At 36.6% G+C, this 17,851-nt stretch overlaps 1 protein-coding gene across 2 annotated transcripts in view; it reads left to right on the forward strand.

The window, feature by feature from the left end:
* The window catches only part of JAKMIP1 (janus kinase and microtubule interacting protein 1), a 158,444-nt gene that overhangs the window by 58,056 nt on the left and 82,537 nt on the right, over positions 1-17,851 (forward strand). For both annotated transcript variants that reach the window (XM_074904494.1, XM_074904495.1), the window contains exon 3: positions 12,453-12,727. In XM_074904494.1, coding sequence (XP_074760595.1) covers positions 12,599-12,727 — 129 coding nt within the window. In that variant the 5' untranslated portion in view covers positions 12,453-12,598. The remainder of the gene's footprint in view (positions 1-12,452; positions 12,728-17,851) is intronic.

The following is a 17,851-nucleotide window of genomic DNA, read 5'->3' on the forward strand; positions in this document are numbered from 1 at the left end:
AGGAATGCTATTTAAAGATACTTTTTTCCTCTGTTGTCCTTTAGTCTGTCCTGTTCCTATGCATCCAAACATAGATTAACAAATTGATTTAATATTTTATTTAGCTCTCTCTGTGTAATGAAAATGAAATGCTTGAAACACGAGAGAGTCTTCAACAACTAATGTATTTTGGAAAGTGATTTTGCTATGTGCAAATTGTCTATAAGGAGGTTCCTATTACTTGGAAGTAGTTTATGAAAATTTGAACAGAAGGATTTCATCCTCTGGATGGCTTATGCATATTTGACCCTGTGCTACAGGAAAAAAAAATCCTCCTTTTCTGGTCCCTACTTGTCTTATTTGATTATTCGTATTTCTTGCATATCAATGTCTTATTTAGCTAGACTATTTCTGATATCTCCAAACTGTGTCAGGAGAATTGTGGTGTAAACACAAACATTTGTGCAGGAATGGTGCTGTTACATCATGCAGGTGTGTGTGGGCGCTTTACTTTAGAGAAAGTCTGTCTGCTGTGAAAAATTAAGATTGCTGCACTGTGTTGGGTGTAGGGCCAGGCACAGTTTATGAAATGGCTCTTTGTTTTGCTGACTCATCATGAAATCTACCAAAATTCATATTTTTCCCCACTCTTTAAATGGATGGAAAATAAATTTATCTAAACTTTGGTATTACTCTTATATTTCCATTTTTTTCTTAACATCCTTTGAACAATCCATCTGTGCTGACTAATCCTCGGTACAAATATTACTTATGTTCCCTGCCATGTGATTGAAGATCCATTACTCTTCAAACACAGAAAAGAAGTACTATAACATGCTTGTGACTGAATAGTTTCTCATACTTGCAAATAAAACATTTGGGTAGCTGATAGCTGTACAGCTGCTGGCAGAATTCCCATACACATTTCACTGTTAGATAAGTGGCTGGTAATGGTTGTGTTGAGATAAGATAGGTAATGTTTCACTTAGTCATCTAAAAGTACTCTGTGCGTTGAATGTTTACAAGAGGTGTTAGAAAGAAAACTAAGCAAACTTTTCTGGCAATTCAGAAAGGTCTCCAGTATTAAGCATACCAGATCCTCAGTCTATTATGAAGCTCCTTGTATATTCATAGATGAGTATGAATGGAAGAAGGTATGAACTGTGAGAAACCCATAGCCTACATGGTATGCATTCAATAAATAGTAGTGACAGACCATGAAGTTCGTGGTTTTGACAGTTCTTCAGAATACACTGTCCTTGTAATACCTGGTGCTTTTTCTTGGTAAATATACTCTCTCATGGATATGGTTGTCTTTCTAGCTGCTTGTTTGTTTTTCTCAGCTCTTCCGTTCAATTAATTTGTAACTTCAATAGCTGTGAATGATGTGTTATTAATACTAAATAGCTTTGATAATGTGACTTGATTATGGCAATATATGTGCGGGGGATAAAAAAGGCATGTTTTATATATGGCATTGTATAAATTTTGATTTCTAGGAGTGTAGTTTTAAAGAATACTCATTATCTCAACACCTGAAACTTAGCCTTTCTTAAGGAAACTCATCCTGTGCACATACACACTTTATTTATACATATTTATATTAAGTATATTAAGAGGATCTTTGTAGTACAAGGAGTCTTAAGCAAAAACATATTTTAAAATGTGTCTTTATGTATTTCTGTATTATAATTAGTTTGGACAATAACAATCGATTCCAGGTTGTTGATCAGTAATTCAGTACTGCAGTCAAGTACTCTAGGGTGGCATAATGTGTTATTTTGAGGAAACTGCTTTCTGTAAGACTTCTATTTAATTCACTTTCTTTTTTTACTTTCTTCTCCTTTTTTGCTTTGTGTGATCTTTTTGCACATCTTATATTTTGCATAAAATTTGAAGTCAGTATGCCTGAAAAATGTTACATACTGAAACACTTTCATCTCCCGGTTGAGTTCACATTTTATTTAGTGTGGACTGTGTTCTGTGCTTGTGTCAAAAACTAAACTTCAATGCAAACTGGAAAGTTTACCTCAAGTTTGTTTGAAAAGTTACTTTAGATGTGAACATAATTAGTAGACTCACGTTTATTAACACTTCCTACTAAAAAAAGTATTAGTAGGTCTTGCGTGTGTTGGTTATAGCGGGAAACAGAAATGAGGAAAGCAAAATATGGGGAAGAATGAATGTCTCATAGGACCATACATGTGAATGCACAAATGGAATTGAATAAAAAAGAGCATCAGCCCAGAAATGCTAGTTAGAAAATACAAGCCGCCACAATGAAGGAAAAAAACCCTTTCCAGTGAATACACTCTTTTGGGTCTGGATGGAGCTGAGTAGCATAAATATACTTCATGACTGCAGAATTGGCCAACAGATTTCTAATTTGTGTTGAAAAATTGCTTGTTCATCACAGGTGTTAATTTGAGCATACAGTATTAGCATAGGGTATGAAATGGTGCCATTTTCAGGTATTCTTCTAGGTTCTGTTTTATTCACCTTCTGTAAGTATTTTGATCTTGAAGAAAGACATTTTATCAGCTATGAAGTCTGCAACTTATTTCACTGATTGAATCTCTGTGTCCCTCTTTATCTGAATTATTTTTAGATGTTGAGCCACTGTTTAGAGATTGTATCCAAACGAACAAACAGATGTATTAAACATTTATTGTCTGGAAAAAACTGCCATCTTATCAAAACCAGAAGTTTTACTGGCTGTTGAAGATTTATGACATGTTTACCATTACAGTGCTCTGCCCTGGGGACAGTGCTGGTTAATGATCCAGGAAGAATTCTCTTTTTTTACACTTTAGGAAAGGGGGATAAGAGGAGCTGACAATTCCAGTTTGTAAGAGTGTGACAGACTAGTATGTCTGAAAAGGTTTCTTACGTAGACGGCATGATGGTTTTGTAGCTGTGCTCTGAAGCCAGGACTATCAGGGATGCAAGTCTGTATTGAGTCCTGAAGATGACCAAGATGGAAAATGTTGATGGATGAAGGGGATCAGAATTAATTAAATGGTTTGAATAGGGGAAAAGTTTATATTTGATTAATTGGCAACCTCTGAACACAGCGCTGTGCAGGCTTGATAAGTGTCTTTGCCACAACCCTGCTAGCCTGTGCACTACTTCTTACTATTAAAGACAAAATAAAAGTTTTGGGGAGGGAAATAAATTCTGATTGACTTATGTGAAATCTAGCTTAAAATTAAAAAATGCAAAGAGGAACCAGGTGGGGGTATATACTGAGATATAAATGACAAGTGTCCACTCTGTAGCAGAGACATTTCTATTGCTTCATTGAGGAGCTTGCAATTCTGTATTGATGAAATATATTACTGCTTTCTAGTTGTTTCAGGCAAGAGGTGGAAAGGGATGCAAAACAACTGTAGTACTTTACTGTGCTTCCAAGATTTAACCTGGTAGTTTTTTGCCTTTGGTATCAGTTGCATTTTGTTCCGTCTGTTCAATAGTGGTGGTTTAATATTTCTGTGCTTTTCAGGAAACTGTGGAAAGCTGACTTCCCATTTTTCTCAAGAAAAAGAACATGTGTTAAACTTCTTGTAAGAGTGCAGTTGTAATGATTTCCTTCACAAGCATAGTTTTATATTTCCCCTGCCTTACATCTATTGATCTATATATGAATGTTTTTTTTTTTAAGTTAATAAAAGTCAATGAAAGAGGGGGAGCAGGGAAAAGGGGTTTTATCGCCGGTGGAGAACAGTTTACAGGTGTGCTGGATGTTATTACAGCCCAAGAAAAAAAAATTTGGTAGTAGAAGCAGGTGGAGTGTATGTGGGCATTTCAATTAGCTTCCAACAATCCATTTAAGATTTAAAAGTGGGTCCTCTAGACAGGACAGTGAAAGGAAACCCATTACCTAGCTATTTACTTGTGAAAAACTGCATATGTCAAAGGAAACATCTCATAATTTCTTACTCTTAATCCCTTACAACATATGGGAAGTGCTAGCAAAGATCTCTGTGATTTGATGTTTCCAGGTTTCTGCTGCGTTCATAAGGAATGAAGCATAAACAGCTTTAATTCAGCCACGGGGACTCCCATAAGCTTTAGATGACATATATTGGCCTCAACTTTACATAAAACGCCGTACTGTCTTCATGATCTGCTCTCTGAAACAGTATACTGAAATTAAAACTTGATTTCCCAATGAAGGAAAAATGTTATATAGGTAAAAGAGATAAGGGTGTTTACTTCAGAGTGAATAGTAAATCAGTTTTTAATTATCCTAAATAACAAAACCAGCCTGACTATGACAGCGTTCAGAAGTTTGAGATATGCTGCTAGCAATGCTGTGCCCCCCATAAGTTGGATACCCCTGTAAGTAGGATGCACAACTTGCTTACTGGAAAGCTCAGAATTGTGTGTAGAAGTAACCTCTGTTCTGTGTCTCACCATTCTTTCAAACTTAGGAAGCTTTATTTCCATATATCACAGAATCATCTAGGTTAGAAAAGACCTTGAAGATCATCCAGCCCAACCATTAACCCGAAACTGACACTTCCCAACTACACCAGATCCCTCAGCACTATGACAACCTGACTCTTAAACCCCTCCAGGGATGGGGACTCCACCACCTCCCTGGGCAGCCCATTCCAATGCCTAACAACCTGTTCTGTAAAGAAATGCTTCCCAATATCCAGTCTAAACCTTCCCTGATGCAACTTGAGGCCATTCCCTCTTGTCCTATCGCTTATTACTTGATTGAGACTCATCCCCAGCTCTCTGCACCCTCCTTTCAGGGAGCTGTAGAGGGCGATGAGGTCTCCCCTCAGCCTCCTCTTCTCCAGACTAAACCCCCCCAGTTCCCTCAGCCGCTCCTCGCACGACCTGTGCTCCAGACCCTGCACCAGCTCCGTTGCCCTTCTCTGGACACGCTCGAGTCATTCAATGTCCTTTTTGTAGTGAGGGGCCCAAAACTGAACACAGGAATCGAGGTGTGGCCTCACCAGTGCCGAGTACAGGGGTCAGATCCCTTCCCTGTCCCTGCTGGCCACGCTATTGCTGACACAAGCCAGGATGCCATTGGCCTTCTTGGCCACCTGGGCACACTGCTGGCTCCTGTTTGGCTGTCAATCAACACCCCCAGGTTCCTCTCTGACTGGTAAATATATATATATATATATATATATTTATTTGTGTGCATTGATTAATTTCTGAACTTCAGAATACTTTGGGACAGTCTAATCTAGGCATCAGTCAGTCTATAGTGCCTTGTCACAGGGTAATTCTGGAGTTTTGTATTTGTATCTAATTGCATGTTTCTCTCTTTTAAAGCTGAATTATGACTGCATCTTTGTTTTTTAATATTCTGAGGGATGCTATCCTTAAAATTATGATATGTGTATCTGGATAAAAGTATTTTCTGCATCTTCATGGTTACCACATTCAACTCTAAGGATCTTCAGAAAGCACATTTGTACTTCTGGTGGCTGACTTGCCAACAACCTTTCCAACAAGCCTGGCACGGTTTGAATCAAATTTGCTGGCAGTTACCAGAAGGGTATTTTATTGGTAGTCTTCTCACAGTGGTGAAGCATTTTCAGTTTGTGGATATTGGAGGATGGTTACCCAGAGAAAGTCTTTAGTTCACGAAGTTTCTCTGTGCTTTTCTTGTGCTTTGTCATGCTTGTCTCTGTCCTGCTTAATCTGAGAAAGAAATGAAAGTTTTTCTCCAGACTCTTGCTGTGTTAGTATGTAGCTATGCATTTTAGTGGCTGTAGTTTCAAGCTGCTGCACTGCTCCCTTTCAAAATTTAGAGTTGAGAAAGAAGCTATTATCTGGCTGAAATATCAAGTTTAAATATTTTATTCCAGGTGATGCAGTTGCATCAGCCGGTCACCAGAGTGACTTTAACTCTGTTAACTCCAATGCACATTCCCTCAAATATGAGTAGTTGAAATGCCAGTGTTAGCTGGCTGATCATCAGAGCACTTCTATAAGAAAGTTAACAGATCTTGTGAGGGAATTGTAGTTTTATGGGACACTAAATTTGATGATTCCTGCCAACTAACAATTATAAACACTTGCTAGATTCTCATAAGCCTCATTGCTCATAACCCCTATTCAGTCTTTCATATTTTAATATTGTTCTTGGAATATCATTCTGAGGTAAGCAAATGTGTAATACATGTTTTACTGAGAGATTGATTTGTTCAAGGTCGTACAAGGTATCTGCGACAGAACCCTAGATGTAACCAAAATCCATCCAGCTTTAGCCCATGTGTTGCTCATAAAATAATCTTTATTATTATTATAATACAACTAGATTTGAAATTAGATTTGAATGTGGGGTGTCTTACTGCAAGAACATTGAAGTTGAGCAGAGTCCTTGATAAAGCAATCGAACATAAGTTTGAGGTCCTAAATTCCTGAGGGCAGGTAGATAAGTTCTGGGGATTCTGTGACTCTTCAAAATTTAACAGCACTGCCAGCTCTGTAGTGCATATATTTATTTTGATTTCAGGAACCAAGGAACTTGAATTTAAAAGGGAAGCATGATGTCATCTTTGGAAAAAATAAAGCATGTTCTTTTATCAGTCTTCCTGTAATACTGGGATAGTCTGGCACCTTCATTTTGGCTATGATTTTAATTATTTTAATAAGATTTGTTGAAGTTAAGCTGCCTCTTGGTAGGTGAGGAAGTTGTCATCAGCCTGCTCAGTGATATCTTCATTGTGCTGACTGATACGCTCTTGCTACTCTGCACTTAGCTGTGTAACACTTCTGTGATGGAGCAGTAAGGTGGGAATGTGGACCGGCTGGCACAATATGAGGTAGCTTGCAGGTTTAGTAAAGGTGATTAATTGCACACAATAATTACTGAGGTCAGAGACAGTGGAATCGAATCATGCCACCTCTGTTTGCTTCACTGTTCAGCTGGTAACTAGATCACATCATCTTTTTCTTTAGTCTTTAGCCTTTAATCTTTAGCCTTTTCTCCTCCTTACACCTACTTGACCTCTCAAGTCTATCCTATTGATTTACAAAACAATAGATATGCAACATTCAGTACCTTGTTAAGCTACCCCAGTTTTTCTCCCACTGAAGTTCCACCTATCTCTTGAGTCATCAGACTGGAAATCTGAACTGCTCTCCCCAAGCCTGTCAGTTGTCTTGCATATTTTCTATACAGCTGTCATCCCTGAACTTTTCATTTTTCCAGTTTCCAGTTGTAACTATTCTAACTCTTTACAATGAAAATAACAATAATGATGGTTTAAAAAAAAATCTGAAGGAACCTTCCTGCAAAAATCAGGTAAACAACTAAACAAAAGCGGTCCCGTATAATCCAAAAGCCTAAATTTGGCTGAATGGTTGATCTATGGGGTGTCAGTGACAGTGAATAAAGATATTAGAATCTGTCTTCGTATTTGCCAGTTCTCTAGCCCTAACTGGGAAATGCTACAACTTGACCTTTCCTCCTGCTCCTGTTTTTGCTCTTAAATACTATGCTTTAAAGGGAGTGCTCCTCCTCAGTGAAAGCCCAGGGATCTCCCCTCATCACACCCAGGCTGCTGTCAGAGGGGTAGCAGGCTGGACATGCATTGCACTGGACAGCATGCATCTTGTCAGGTCTCCCGTGTGTGCTCAAAAGAAAGGAACTGACACAGAGATCAGGAACAGCTCTGCCTAGAGCTGCCTCTCTGGGGTCTAACTGTAAGTGAGCTGAGTTTGGAAGGTTGTGGAGGGAGGGCTTTCTTTTGTTATTGTAGTTGCATTTCATCTTTGTCTTTTTGTGCTGATGTCTTTTTTTATTTATTTGTGTCACGGGACTGCTGTTTGCAGCAGTTTGCCTTTTAATATGGGTAATAGGGTGATTTTAATGATTAATCCACAAAATAGTGCTACAAGTGAAATTGGGTAAATATCAATAAAGAATGTTCATTCATTGATGCCAGTGAATATTTTTTATTTACTTTAAAGGCCTGGCATCAATCTCCTAACTTTTTGAGAAGAGATTTAAATCAAGGTTTCTGTAACTCATAGTATATTAAGGTGCTGTGTAGTACAGAAGGGGAGTTGCAGAGGGCATCTGTGGAGTCTTGAAGGGGCCAGCTGAGCTGGAGGAGGTATTTGGCAGCAGCAGTTTGGAGGAGATCTGGTCCACCACTTTTCTGCATGAAGACTATGTAAGGCAGCTTTACTGCTCACCGGGCACTACATAGATGTCTCCAGATAAGCTGTGGTGTTGTGCAAACACATTTGTTGTGCATATTTGCATCTGCTTTTTGTTCCCATCCCATTATGTAAATCCGTTGTTTTGATTGTTCTCTGCTGTTCCAGTAGTTTTGACCTGAGCAGTTGTAGCCATTTGAGGAGCTTATCCGTTTTAGGATATTAGACAGGGGTCTCATATCTGAGGTTAGCATTTTTGCACCCAAAAGATTGCATTTCTGTTGTTGTTTGGCAGTGAATGGCAATGACAATTGTCTGTAGTCAGTAAACAGACCATTTGAAGTTACATTTTTGAACTGGTCCTTCAGTTGAACTCCAAAATAATCCATAAAATCAGAGACCTCTTGTTCCTTTAAATACTTTTCCATCATGTAACTATTCTGTGATTCCTGTTCTAAATGGCTTGCAAGGATTATTGAAGGTACTGTCCCTTTTGTAAATAGCTTTAACATGGATTTTTTAAAAAACGTATATGTAATAAATTAAAATTAATCTTGGTAACTAAATGCATTTGTGATTCCTTCACTTCTCTCCGCCTTGTTCTCTTCAGCTCAAACATTCCCTTTTACTGCATATTAACTTGTGATAATTTCTTGTTAAATTAAGAGCTTTTTTTTTTTAAAAAAAGTGGGTTTTTTTTGTTTTGTTTTGTTTTTTTTTAATGGGCTGGTTATGTCCTTTGACTGGAAAGAGGCCATTAATTTACTGGATGGTATCCAATGGCCTTCAGTAGTACCAATCAAAAATAATTATTCAGTGTTATATGGTTGTCTGTACACCTTTTATTTGAGGATTTGTATAGGGTTTAAATGAGTTTGATTTTTATTTTTTTTTGTGGTATGCCGTGACTTGGAAACGTAATTTAGTTGCATGTGTTTTAACAGATGCATACATGAAACAGGCAACTACTTAACTGAAGTGAAAATGAACACATTGATGAAATTAACTCTGAAATTCTAGTTCTGTTAACTGCTCTGTGAGGACCTGGAAAGCAGTGATTTATGGTGGGGTGTTAAAATATGGGTACTGATTCCTGAGGGCAGTGGGAATTTTCTGAAAGACTGGAGATACAGAATCTCAGCAGATCACCTTTCCTGAGATGCCATTGAAAAAAATAATGGAAGCAGTTACTCTCCTTGGCAGAAGAGCTAACTGACTTACAAATATGCTCATCTGCAGGGTATCATCTGCTCTGAAACCTTCTGAGAGAGGTGTCATGAAAGCCTAGTTTATGCTACACTGTAATCTCTCCAAAGCAAGGAAGTTACCCCTGTTCAGCTGTGCTCAACAGGATTATGTTACTATGAGCTCTTTCTGCAAAATAACAGTTAGAAATACTTAGAGCTTCCTGGTGATTGTTTTCCACACATTTTGGACCTATAGGTGTATTGTTATTAAAGATAGAATGGCTCAGAAGTGTAGGCTGTGAATTTGCAAAAATGAATGTGGAGCTGTGAGTTAACAATAAAGATATTTTTGTTTTTATCCACCAAAAAAAATCACAAGTGGCACTTACAAAAGTGTTCCACTGTAAGGAAACCGCAATTCCCTAAGCAGGATAGGATTTAGAATAACCCCTAAAAGGTCTGCTGTTATAGAAATACATCTATCTCTGTAGGTAGTTAATGAATGGGTATCTAAAAAGCAACTAGTCTACAATATACTTCGAAAATTATTCCGATAATTTGTATTTATATATTTTGGCTGGGAAAAGTATTATTTTACATCCTGTAGAAATGATTTTGCTTTTATCCATTCAGTCAGGTTTTATTACATAGACCTGAGAAATGAAGCTGGAAGTGTAGGTCATCTGAACCTTGTCAGAAATGTGCCTTGGGCGTTGGGAGCTATGAACATTTCCCATACAGTCACTGGTTGATTGTGACTGGTTTTTAAACTATAGCGTAGGTGAACTGGCAGTTACTTTTGAAGTTGACATTGTACCTGTGTCCACTGTGTTTACTGTTGTCAGGTGCTAGGGTAATCAAATTTGTTTTAAACCTCTTGAATATTCATAATTCTGCTGTACTGACAATGTACTTTTTCACAAGCGTAGTAAGAGTTATGGGTAGCTCTCCGGTATTACAAGAGAAAGGTTGAAGTAAAATAGAAAGAACACTATTTATATGGAGACAAAGTGTCTAGATGAAGAAGCTTTTTTTTTTTTTTTTAATTCCCTGTGTCTATGTTTTCCTTTACTTGGTGTCTCAGCTGAGATGACTCATTAACAAGTACACCTTCCAAAAATCATGTTGAAGCTGAATAAAGTTGTTCAAGTCTGAATCAAGACTGGAATGCTGAATTTTGGATGACACCAATTAGTAATTTTTTCTTGTTACCATGTTATTTGTTACTTGAGTTTAAGGGGGTACTTATTATTCCTCTTGATTACTGTTCATTGCTGTAAGACTCATTCTCTAAAGATATAAGCCTCCACTTATTTTCATGTATTCAGTACAAAATCATGTTTAAAGGTTTGCTTTTCTTTAAGTGGAGTTATTTTTCATGAGAAACTACTAAGTTCCTTCTTCTCTTACTCTTAAGGGATCAAAATTCTTTGGTGCTACATTTTCACATTTTTTGCAGTAATTTTTCTTTTTTACTGTTACGTTTATTGATATTTAATATCTGGAAGCATTATATAGCAATTAATGACTTAGTTCTGGGCCTTTCTTGCTAAAACCAGTGAAGAGATTGAGGTAGTGATAAAGTACCTCCTTTAAATCTGTAAAGCAAATAAAAGAGAAATTGTAAGCTATGACTGGAGCACTGTTCAGGTTTTACAGATATGTTAGAAATTTAATGGATTTCCCCAAACATTTAACAGAAATGGAGTAATAATTTATTAATCTTGTTAAATATTTCTATCTCTCGTATGCTAATCCCCCAAACTGTTGAACAGTTGTTTCAAACCCTATCAAGTTTATTTCTTTTCTTGTTGTTCTTTCTGGGATTACAAGTGCCCCTGTACCTATCAAGTAAAGTGAGACATTTGGTACAACCAGAGACTGCTGAAAAGACGATTTGTGATATAGAATCCATTAGTCCTTCCTATCCTCTTTTTTTGTGAAATATAAAATATATTCAAATGATCTTAAATTTGCAATAAGTGCGTAGAACTCACAGCACAGGAAGTGGCTGGTTTTATTCATGGAGTGACTGTGGGACTGTGTCATGGTGTCTTCATGAACTTGTCTCTCAACTGATATATGGTGAGCTAATAAATAGGTTATTGGTTGAAGGTTCTGGGTCAAATTTTGTCAGAGTAAAATATTTTTTCCTCTTTTCTCAGTGTGTTTACAAGTTTGATTTTATTTTTTTTTTATCCTGACCTTTATCCAAATAGTAAATGTGGATAGTCAACTAGAAGGGAATCTAGGCACTCACTGATTCTGACCCTTTCATTCAGGGATCAAGATGTATTCTCTTCTGCTGTAGCCCTTGTGTGTCTGGGCTTTGTGCCTCTATGAGTGTATAAAGAGGCTGGAAGATGTATCTAGGGAAGAGTAAAACTGGAGTGTCTAACTACTCATGAAGCAAATTAATTGGTGGATTTCCTAATTATTGGAACTAGGGTTCTTTGTCTGCTATTGATATTCTACTTGAATATTAAATAAAGCCGATTTAAATAACTGAATAGTTTTTAAGCTTAGAGGCATGCTGGGGAGTGAAAATGAAGTTAAATACCTTCAAGTTTTGATTAGAGTATTTCAAACAGTATCAACCCTGAACATAAGCAGTTTGTATATATGATATTATTAAGAAATTTCAAAATATTTTTCCAGTTTTGTGATACCTTCTCCATGTATCCTGATGCTGTGAGACTCAGTGATAATACAATTATGAATTATAACTGATACATTAAGGTGAGAAGTGCTTTCTTCTTACTACAGGAAATTATTACCACTGAAACACCACCAGCCTCAGTTAGTCTATGGTTGTCCCTCTGCCTCCTGGCAATCCTGGTCATGGACCAAGGCATGGACCAAGAGAGGTCTTGAATAAGATATGATTTCTGTTTATATGCTATATGCATCATAACTGTACAGAGTTTTATTTCTGTGGACATCAGATTACAGTGAATAGGGTTTAGATAAGATGATAAAATATTGTGTAACTTTTTTTCTGATCTATTTCTTTCAAAGTTTAGTACACTATGCAATATAGTATATACTACAGTGAAGTACAGCATGCTTTAAAACTGAATCTTAAGTTTGATGTTTGATTCCTTTCAGTGCTGCCTAATGCTGTTTCCACTACTTTGTTTCTTCCAGGACGTGAGAGACTGCTCCCATGATGGCAGAGATTTGTGTGAAAGATTTTGTTGAACACTGCATGACTCTTAAATGCTAAAAGCAGAAGGCACTAGCTGGTAGCTCGGTGTGGAGCAAAAATTTTATTTTAAACTTCAAAAATAATTATGTCAAAGAAAAGTCGTGCGAAGGGAGAAAAGTCCGACATGGAGATTGAAGCCCTGCAAGCTGCTAATGAGGAGCTACGAACTAAACTAACTAACATCCAGATAGAATTTCAGCAAGAAAAAAGCAAGGTATATGTCTATATTTTGTGATCATTCTTCTTAACAGTAGCACTGTTAGAAATCAGCAGAGCTTGAATCTCAAACTAATTCATTACTAAAATGCATTAGTCTTAAAAGGAAAACATATGACAAAGAAATGATATCAGAAGAACCACTGATGAATGAAATTGCTGCCAACTATTTTAAATAATGTGCAAAAGGAAATAAATATTCCCAGACATCCAGTCACTGAAATTTACAGTCACAGCAATACAAAAGGTACTAGCTTAGTGTGACTTAAAAGCAGCAAAGGAGTTTTATACTTGATCTTAATGCTGAAAACTGTATGTTGCAAAAAGAAGTGTATTCAAAGACAAACATCAGCACAATATTCAAAGCATGTCACTTTAAATGTCTGTGGAGGATGTAAATTAACTGGAAATCATCTGTGTAGGAGTCCTAATGTGATTTGCTGAGGTTATGTGTGTCATTGCTCTGAACTGTTCAATGATGCAACCAGTTGCTAATGAAACAGATCCATCAGTATTTGGCTATCTAGGACACATTCAACAAGTATTGGAGTAATCAAGAGAACACCTAGGAGAAATTGTTCATTCATGAAGTGCATCTCTGTTTAGAAAGATTAGCATTCACTTTTATCTGTCTCTGTAGCAGTTTAAAATATGGACAAACCAATAAGATTATTTCTATTCTATTAGTTTATTAATCTCAATTAGTGCATTTGACTTTGCACAAGACAGTCCTGGAGATGAATCCATGTGGAGATGGATTTATTTGTGTTTGGTGATACTGTATTTACAAGAGTCTCAAGGATTTACCAGTGGAAAAAGTTATGTGCTGAAAATATGTGTTGACTTTCTATGACATAGCTTTGTCCTAGCCTTGTTTCTTTATATGGGTGTAAAATTTGGAATACCTGAATAATAATAGTCTTGTATGTTCTAGTTTCTTTAACAGCCTTGTGTGATATTTAGCTTTGAATATAATCTTTTATCATATTTTAATTAGAAAAGCAAATACACCCCCCCCCCATAATCTTCAGAATTTACTTCTTACAGAGGAAAAAGGAAAAATAAAGCCTTAATTGTTGCTTGACTGATACAATAGGTTCAGTATATATCAGCCAACTAAATTGGTGTTGCCTTGGAAATTTTCCTTCTTCGCAGACTAAAGCAAAAAGTCATACTTCTTAGGGGTCAGCAGTATTCAGGAGTGAACAGAAAAGTCAGATTATTTTTGCTATAAGATTCCTCATCCAATTTCTCCCATTCTTGTTTGATATAATGAGAATAAATTATAAAATGAGAGTGGCACAAACTACTTGTGCTTTTTAAAACCACACACCATGAAATTTACGAGTGGCTGATACCCTCTAAAATTGAATTTACCAGCTGCTAAATTGTACTATTTCACAGCCATTTTTAGTGCTTCTGTTTGGAAAGAGACTTGTGAGCTGATGGTACATGGCATTTATGTTAGTAAACTTTTTAGTTATTTAGTCTTATTTCCTATTTTGTTCTGTATCACTTTTTATGTAGACATAGAGATCTGAATTTTATTATCATCTTTTAATTGCATTAAAAAGAGCACATAATTATAAAGTTATCATATGCCTCGAACAGAAGAATGGATTAATTCTGAGTGTTTAAATTACTGAGATTCTAAAAAAATCTACAGAAAGATTACATGAATCTTAAGAAGTTTAGCCCTGATAAGCTTCCAGGTTTGATGCTTTACCTGAAATAGCGTCAAGTTAAACTGATTCAATTAAGAATGAAGTGTAGCTAGCTACAAGACCATGACAGCTGTAGAAACATTTTCTCTTAACTAGTTTGCTTATTTACCTATATCCAGTCTGGTAAGGGTTGCTTCAGTCTGGTTATCTGTTTGTCTTTCTACAGTTTGAGAACTGCATGTTTTCTGAAGTACTGAGGTTGTCACAGGAGACCCATCTGTGTATTGTGCACATATGTGTGCAGAGAAATGAGCTGAGCTCACTTAAGTCATGTGTAGCTGAATGTGAAAGAGGAAATTGCAGCCAAAGTGCTCTAAAATCCTACTAAATACACAGTGAAGTCTGTAGTAAATTCTGTGGCATGTTGGAGTGCATTTCTGAGAGGATATAGGGGAAGAGATCTTTAACCTCTTTCCCATGTCTTTGCTGTGGTGTCTGCTCTAAATCATTTAACTAGAATTGAATTGTGTAGTTTATTTCCCACCATGAGGGCAACAGCCTGCTCTCTGTCTGTGCAGAAGTTATATAGGATGCCTTGTCTGACAAAGATGAGTAAATTAAAGCCATAGAGATTTTTCCTCTGTAGACTGTAGCTTCAAAATGAGTGACAAAACTAACAGAAATTATGTCTTGATATCAGCAAAGCAAAACCACTGTGCCTAGAGAATTCTGAATAAATTAGATGGCTTTATTGGCACAGGGAGAATGTACTGAAGCTGCTAAACAGACAGCTCTGTGGCCCATGGGACATAAAGTATATTAAGAAAGGTAACAAAGTCTTGTGGGGCCAATTAATTGAATTTAATTCTCCTAAACTATATTGTCCCTCACGTATATGCCTGTATTAATGATTTATCTGAGGAAGAACCTTCTAATTGATGAGAGAAATCAAAAATGGAAATGAGTCTTAACTTACCTCTGCCTGAAAAATGCTGGTTTCCTTGAAACAGAATTTTACCCAAGAGACATTCAAAACTCTGTGCATATTTTCACAGTTAATTTTGTTTCATTTGTTGTTGAGCTCTTTAAAGAAATTTTTCCTGTAAAATTGTTTCCCTCCATGCTTATGTGATACCTGATCCAAAATTGTTATGTTTGTAGTTCTTTGAATAAGCATCATCGTGGGTTTGCTGGTGGTGTTTTGTGCCTCTGGCATACGAGCAGCTGGATTCGTTTATGCTGCCTAAAGGGTGAAGTAAAAGTTGTGGCCCTGCCTTACTTCCCTTGTACTGTCTCGTGTTTTGGGAATACCTGTTTGGTGGGTTTGGGCAGGCTGTTGATATGTAGCATGTCCTCCTGGGATTGTAGGTTTGCTGCCATCTGTGGAGTCTGGAGAAAGAAATGCAAGATCTGAACATGGGCTCACATACTGCCCTCTCTCTGCTAGTGGAAACCTTTGGTTGGAAGACATCCAGAATTTGAGTATCAAGTAACAAAAAGAGTTGACTGAAGCACAAAAATTATTTTAACATGAATGGAGGCAGGACTTGCTCTAACTGAACCTTAAAGTCTGGTGAGTAAGTACAAGGAGATGCAGTGAGTGAGCATGGTCTTGGTGGTCAGAGTCAAGAAAATGTGTAATGTTTATAAATGCCTATGCTGAGTGTCATCAATATTTAGGAACAAGGATTACAAAGTTGCCTACTCCTACTGAGATAGTTAGCAAACATTAGAAGATAGTCTTCCAATTTTCAGGTAATATTTTCTTCTTGATAGATTGTGTAGTGTTTGCTGTCACTATTGGTCCATCTTCACCAAGTTCTGCTATTGCTCTTAAATATCCATATTCTGCTTGTGACCGTACATTTATAGAGTTGAGATCACAACAGATGTAGAAATTAGAATAAATGAGGTGTTTCAACTCAGTTGCCACTGTACCACCTCACAATTTTATAGATTGTTCTTGTAAATCCCCATTATTGTCCCAGATTTCTTTGGGGTTTTTGAGCTTTGAGGTCAGATGTTGAATCTGTGTCTAACAGTGTTGCCTTGTAAGTTGAAAAAAAAAAAATCTATTTTCAATTTGTGAAATTAAAAAAACCCTGAGATCTCATACTGTCAAATCAGCTTTATTTACTTGGGATTAAAAATGGCATATGGAAAAGAGTTATGGCCAGTATGTATGGAAGAACACTTAAATACAGCTGTTGATTTGAGAATCCAGGCATACTGTATATATATAAAAATTAATGTTATTTCTGTCTGTTATGTATGGAATAAGAAAGGAGCTGATTAACTTTCTGACCTGTAAGGAGTGTACCGAATTGCAAAAAGGCACTAGGGTATTGTAATTGGGAATGAAATATAGCAACCCTCTTGGAGCAGGAAAATAAATGAAGTATTGGTAAAACCATGTATAGCTACTCCTGCCACTACTGACTGGGATTAAAAGGAAGCACATCCCTTTGGGCAGGTTGTTTCCTGACATCAGTTGAAAGCTATTTGAATTCAGCTGTTCTCTATGCTTGATATATAAATGTAAATTCTCAATACTTAACAAAATCACTAAAATGAGAGAATTTTGGACATCTGTCAAACATTGGACAGTAAGTAACAAAGTTATTAATCAATGTGGCAGCGTTACTTCAGTCAGAATTCAAAATAATTAAATGAGTGAATATGCTAGACATGGTAATGCGGTTTCTAATCCAGGTAAAACAGATACTGGAGAGGAGTGAGACATAAATAGATATTAAGCAGTGATTATCATTAATTTGGAAGAATCAACAAGAAAGGATGATAATTAGTTCTTTTAGATGGTGTCATGTTGAAAGAGGTCAACAAAAAACACAGTGGAAGAGATCCTAAAAAAGTCTGATGTTGCAATGTGATTTACTGGAAAATTTTACTCAGAAGTGTAGTAGGGCCTCTAAAATTAATGTATTTTATCAAGGTATATATCTAAACTATTTAAATCTGGAATAAAAGTCAATCACCAGAGTCTTCAGAAGTTTCTAGGGGATCCAAATATAGCATAGGGAAAAAAGGGAGAGGTTTCATATATTCAAGTATGAACAGAAACATATTTTCTGTGATTCTTTGATATTGTCAATAATCTTGAGAGTTTAGGTTAGAAGATTATCAGAAGTAGTAATGCTTGAGGCAAGAAGGATTGTAGTAGATGTGGTGCCTTGATTTATTTATTCTTTTTAAAGAGGTTTATTTGTTACTGGAAATGGACATGTAAGAAGAGGATATTTATGAAAGTAGACAGAAAAGAATGAACACAGGAGGTTTTTTTCTATGGAGAAGGAAAAATGAGTAAGATCATAGAAAAACAAAGCAAGAAGTAGAGGCAGATGGACTGGAAAAATGTTGACTGAGTGTACTGATTTTGTCTGGGATAGAGTTAATTTTCTTCATAGCAGCTAGTATGGAGCTATGGTTTGGATTTGTGC

This window comes from Athene noctua, chromosome 4 (assembly GCF_965140245.1).
Source record: "Athene noctua chromosome 4, bAthNoc1.hap1.1, whole genome shotgun sequence".
Classification (NCBI taxonomy): Eukaryota; Metazoa; Chordata; class Aves; order Strigiformes; family Strigidae; genus Athene; species Athene noctua.